The sequence below is a fragment of the Sardina pilchardus genome, chromosome 6 (assembly GCF_963854185.1).
Source record: "Sardina pilchardus chromosome 6, fSarPil1.1, whole genome shotgun sequence".
In the NCBI taxonomy this organism is placed as follows: domain Eukaryota; kingdom Metazoa; phylum Chordata; class Actinopteri; order Clupeiformes; family Clupeidae; genus Sardina; species Sardina pilchardus.
Window position 1 is genome coordinate 28,054,829 of NC_084999.1, and position 5,984 is coordinate 28,060,812.

The 5,984-nt window shown below is 48.2% G+C and overlaps 1 protein-coding gene across 1 annotated transcript; it reads left to right on the forward strand.

Moving 5' to 3' along the window:
- The first annotated feature begins 794 nt into the window (after positions 1-794).
- Positions 795-5,781, forward strand: cited4b (Cbp/p300-interacting transactivator, with Glu/Asp-rich carboxy-terminal domain, 4b). The gene is made up of 2 exons (XM_062539281.1): positions 795-1,012; positions 2,178-5,781. The coding sequence occupies exon 2, from the start codon at positions 2,199-2,201 to the stop codon at positions 3,114-3,116; it is 918 nt and encodes a 305-aa protein (XP_062395265.1). The 5' UTR covers positions 795-1,012; positions 2,178-2,198; the 3' UTR covers positions 3,117-5,781.
- The last annotated feature ends 203 nt before the right edge of the window (positions 5,782-5,984 follow it).

The window sequence follows — 5,984 nt, forward strand, 5'->3', positions numbered from 1 at the left end:
CATGCGCAGCCCGCACTCTCTCCTTCACTTCTTCCTCTCTCTCTCTCTCTCTCTCTCACTCCTTCCTCCGCCTTCATCAGTTTTAGTCCTTCTCTGTGTCCTTGTCCCAATCTCTCTTCTTTACCGTCCTTTCCTCTCTCCTCTTCCATGGTGGCTGCCACCATTGCTGCAGCAGTCGCTACTGGCCCAGAATAGCACCGGCAACGCATTCCATTCCCCTCCCCTCCCTTCCCCACCTCACCCTGCCATCACACAGCATCACATGGGTGGCCAGTGATTTGCCAAATACAAAGACATGCTCTCTCTCTCTCTCTCTCTCTCTCTCTCTCTCACACACACACACACTTGTAAAAAAATCTGCAGAAAAGATTGTCATTACATAAACATTCCTGCATGCATGTCTCTTTCTTTCGAACATGCATCCATTAACATAGTGGACAGCTATCTATCTTTACCTTATCTATCTATCTAGCTATCTATCCACTCCACTATCTATCTATAGCCTAAGTAAGCATAGCCCTTAGTCAATCTAATTATAAATAGCCTATGCATGACAAGTTCAACAGTCAGTGGTGGTAAAATATTAAACATTTTAAGACTACATTATTAAAAAAAATAATAAGTATCACAACCAAGAACGGTAAACATGACTGAACAAATTAGCTACTGTCTAATGGAAACCACTAGGGGTTTTCGACACAATGATATTAACTGGGGCCAATCGCAACAAAGGATGCAGGGAGAACGGTAGCTCCACCTCTCTCTCGCTCGCACAGCCTGCCTCTGAGGCTTTCAGATGTATATAATCCCGGAGTTGACCCAGAAAACAGGCACTCGTTTTAGGATCTGATGCGGCAGCCTTTTGTCCATCGTTCCTGCTCTAGTATGAAGCTTAACCTTTTGGAATATACCCTGTGATCCGTCGGCAGATTCGCAGCACATTGACAAACCCAACATTATTTCTACTAGCTGCGGCAAAGTCATTGAACTTTGTTAACAGGCGAGAACAAGGGTAAGCATATTTTTTTCATGGATGCATTAATGACTGAGGTTGTCAGTAAGTGCTTGGGGTTGCAGACCCCATTGTTCGCCTCTCACTTTGTGGGCAATGTGAATCCTACTTCGAAAGGGAGTGGGAGTTGTAGTTTTGGACAATTTTCGTTATTTTTACCGTAGCCTTTGTCCTATAGATGATTTATATTCTCCGTCGTTTATGTTAATGATACATTTGTCGTGGTAGGTTAAAATGTATCCATTTTGACAAAGGATCTTAAGGAATAGCTTAGGCTACTGGAATATCATTGCAAGTTCGAAGAACAGGAAAGCGATATCTCCTCTTTGTTGCACTTACCATTTAATTAAGTCAAACGTTTACCAGGTGCATGTTGATTGTCTTTGCCATGGCTGTAACCGAACATGGCGAGTGATCTAGGCTGTTACCGATGAATGTCATCGCTGCATATCCATTTTTGTTGTCTGCCTGCGTTTCGTTGTGATTTTTATCTGTTAGCGCGAAAGGCCACCTGAGTTGCAGTCAGCCGTGGATAAAAGGCACAAAGAAAATCAAACCGAAACAGCGAGACACAGTGGCCACTGAGAAACTAACCAGTGTTCGCACACAAGAACGTAGCGGAAAGCTTCAAATCCTGCAGATCTTTGTTTTCAAGCAGCCGTCTCAAGGGAATGCCAGATTTTGAGTCAGACCTAGACGATCGCTTACATTGAGATTGCTGGTAAAATGACAATAGCTGAAGACTGTTAAAAACGATATTGGCGTCAAACTGAATTGACCGCTCATGGCTATAGGCTATGCTTATTTCACGTGTCTTCTAAATATTGTGAAAACGTAGGCTATTGATAAAATAGCCTAATGCTTCATCAGTTTCAGTCCCCCAAAACCAATTGTGACAGGCTATTGGTAATCTGAGCGCCTGTCCGTGGGCTAGGCTATAACCCATAATCTTTGGCACATTTTTTAATGAAGTGCAGCAAGAATTGTAATTTAAACGGTTGGCTTACAGTGTCTGCAGCAATACTGCATTTCACTGGGCCAGTTCCTCATGAGCCTGTCTCAATTTAGCTCTTGAAAGATCTCTCATGGTGCCTGGCTGCGCTCCCTCTCTGTCTGACAAACCCAGCTAATTACCCCCTCCCCTCCTCTGCCTCTGCGCGCACAGGGAGAAGCCATTGTGGAGCGCATGATGATGCCCATGACCCACAGCGCCTCCAATGGAGCCATCCACGGGTACCGCATGGGGATGAACGGCAGCCTCCAGCCGGGCCCTCAGCCGCAGCACGCCGTTCAGCCCGGCATGAGGGCCCTCCCCAACGGGCAGATGATGCACTACGGCGGCGGGCCCCAGGCCAACATGGAGGCCGCCATCCGCCAGAGGCCCAACCTGGTCGGGGCCATGAACGGCCAGATGAACGGCACTCCCATGGGGCACCACCAAATGGCAGCTGGCAACATGATGTACAGCGGCCAGGGGCAGCCACCTCAGCAGCAGCAGCAGCAGCAGCAGCACCCACACCACCCACAGCAGCAGGTACTCCACCAGCAACAGCAGCACCAGCAACAACAGCAGCAGCACCACCACATGCATCCGCACCAGCAGCAGCAGATGCAGCAGCACCAACAGCAGCAACAGACTCACCCTAACCATCACCACCAACAGCAGCAGCAGCAGCACCACCAACAACAACAACAACAACAACAGCAACAGCCGCAACAACAACAACAACAACAGCAGCAACAACAGTATGTGGGCACAGGTATCCCCACCCCACAGCTCATGGCCAGCATACACCTGCAGAAGCTCAACACCCAGTACCAAAGCCACCCCATGGGCCCCATGAACGGGAACCACATGGCCAACGGGGTCCAGTTCCGCATGGGCCCGGCCCAGCTGGCCAGCATGCAGCACATGGCGGGGCCGGCGCTGGGACTCAGCGTCATGGACGCGGACCTGATCGACGAGGAGGTGCTGACGGCGCTGGTCATGGAGCTGGGCCTGGACCGCGTGCAGGAGCTGCCCGAGCTCTTCCTGGGACAGAACGAGTTTGACTTTTTCTCGGACTTTGTGAGCAAACAGCAGCCGAGCACGGTGAGTTGCTGAGAAGTTGGGACGTTTTTTCCAGTGCTGGGGGAGAAGGGGGATGATCCCCCCCCCCCCCCCTCTCAGGAGGGCGGTGGGCATGGTAACGGGCACTAAGAGAAGCAGAAGAGTGTGGCAGAATGAGAGTGGCAACAAAGGCGGATCGGCGTTGTTTTTTTCTCCTCGCTTTGGTGGCACACTCGCCCTGCCCGGCCTGCCTGTCAAATGTCTGCGGAGGATGGGGAGGGGAAGGGGGGGTTGTGAGCATGGGACCGTGTCCGTTTTTAGTCCCGTAGCTGCGGGGAGGACTCTCTTTTGCTCAGGCTGCAGTTTTTCCAAGTCTGGCTTGAGGATCGAGAGAACCGCCCCTCTCGCGGCTCCCTCCTGCCTTCTCCCAGGAAGGATATGAATGTAAAATACAAAGGGAGCAGTTGCCATACGCCCCTCGACGCAATGACCAGACTCTGTCCACTCGTCCCACCTCCCGCGGATGTCGAGTCTTCACTGCAGTTTTACATTAAAATGTATTTATTTCTGTCGCTCACAGACTCACAAAGTGAGACAAGCCAGAGACTCAAAGAAAGAGAAAGCAAATGATAGAACTTGAAACAAATAAGGTTTATGGAAGAGATCTATGTTTTTAACAGTGATTTTGATGAAATGTCACTTTAAAAAAACTGAGTAGAGGTCTCTTCGGGGGGGTTTAAAGAAATTGGTTTGGACTAGGCTGTGAAGGTGTGTTTTTCTGAATAGACCGATTGAGTCACGGATAGATTTTATTGGCAGCGTCAACAGCTAAAAAAACAAAAAAAAACGAATGACTTCATCTTCTCGTCATCTCACTGGGCCACCAACCTGATCTCGGCAGTATCATCAACCACTTGCTCCTCCCGTTAACAAACATGGCTGTGACTGGCCTAGTTCGTAGTTCTCGCAGTGGATGGAGAAGGTGCCACAGATTCTGCCTTAACCGAGCAGCTGTTTTTATTTATTGAACTCCCTGGTCCTTTCAGATCACGGCCAGACTCAATCCATGTGTGACTTCAGGATGTGGCGATCAATAAAGTCGGCCTAGTTTAACTGTGGCCTCTTTTTTGCATTCATCACGAAGACCTTATCTGAGGAAAGAGGGTGGAACATGCCAAATGCTGAGATTAACTATTGATGTAGTACCTATATACTTGTGAAGGAAAAAAAAAAAGAAAAAAATGCTTTATATCGTGACCCTCTCTTTGCGGTATGGAGTGAGGACTGGTGACTGCACGGGCCTTCAGCTGAGTCTTGGCTCCTTCAGTAGGGCACACTCTCTATTGGGGGTCACTATTAGGTTCTCAAACACAGGACCTCTGCCCATTTCTGTCCAAGTCAAGGAAACGAAATGCAACTGGCTCATTTTATTTATCCTCATAAGAAATTCATTTACACAGTCTGGTTTTAATGTGGTTGGGAGAGAGAATAGAGTTACGGAAATATTTGATGTGTTGTCATTTTGTCTGTTGCAGTCAATGCTCAGTTTTTGACACAAAAAAAACTAAAAAAAAAAAAAAGCCTTCAAGTCAGATTAAGACAAGCTGGGAATGACCAATTTAGTTTTTGTTAGAACTACACTGCTTGATCATGTCCATGTGCGTTGGTCCTTCCACCTGCAGGCCCTGCTCTGGTGTACTCTTGTTGTTGAGTGTAGCCGTGTAGAGGTGCATGTCTTGTCCAGCCGTGAGGAACTGACCAGAGGGTTGCTGACACTGGACTACTGAATGAGCAAACCCTCCAGTCCTGGTCATGTTAATGTAATAATAAAAGGAGCGTTTGGGGGAGTGGTGGGGGGTGGAAAGTGAGACTCGTGCGTGTGTGTGTGTGTGTGTGTGTACACACACCGAGGGTTAATCTGTTATTACCTGGAAAACACACAAGCATGCACAAAAACACACACACACAGTCTTAGCCAGAGGGTCAGCAGAGCTCTGGCCAGCATTCCTCCCAGTCTTGCTGGGCTTGTAAGCCAGAGGGTTGGGGGAGGTGGACATGCCTGCAGAGCTGTTCCCCACCCCCACCTCCACTGATCATTTCCTGTGGCGTTGGGTGGGTGGATACAGGAAGTCGTGGAACAGAGTCAACATGGGATCCTTTTGAAGCGTGAGCTTGACTCTAAATGGTTTAATGGTAGAGAATGGCTCAGGGCAACTCAGACCCTCTTTAAAACTGCAAACAGATTAGCTTCGCGCAGTCTTTCCCTCCCTCACCCACACGCTCTCTCTCTCTCTCTCTCTCTCCCTCTCCCTGTCTCTCCTCTCTCTCCTTGACCTCTTTCTCTGACTGACTGAACATCCACCATCACCACCACCACCACCAGTGTAGAGAGGTAGGCAGGGCTGTACAGTGTGTGTAGGGTCTGCCGGTAGACTTGCCTTGGTGTCTTGTCTGTGCCTCTGGTGTGGACGTGCTTGATTGTCGGCATACTGCAGAAGCAGAGGGCTTTTGCTATCCTTTCACCTGATTGTCTTGCCATATCTTTGCTGCTTGAGGGGTCACAAATGGGGTCGCGCCAGCGTACGGAAAGACCGGGGCTTTTGGGAACTACCACACAGCTGGCTGGTTCATATTCTCTTGTTATGTTACTTTTGGTTGGAAGATGATGTATTTATTTTAAGCAATAATAAAATATTTATTTAATGAAAACAAAAAAAAACACACATGGTGGTCATCTCTCTGTGTTCTCTCTAAATGTGGTATCTTGGCCTATCATTGAATCTGACAAATGACACAATGCTTGTAAAGGACTCAAAATGGCAAATATATCTGATGCTAATTTGACAAGTGATGCCTGTAAAAAGGGCAGTGCACAATCTGAAGAAAATAACACACATCATTTAGGAATTTCTCGTGCAGCAT

What these genes read in the sequence shown, in the direction of transcription:
- cited4b (XM_062539281.1), top strand. Translation starts at nt 2,199, where the DNA reads ATGATGATGCCCATGACCCACAGCGCCTCCAATGGAGCCATCCACGGG.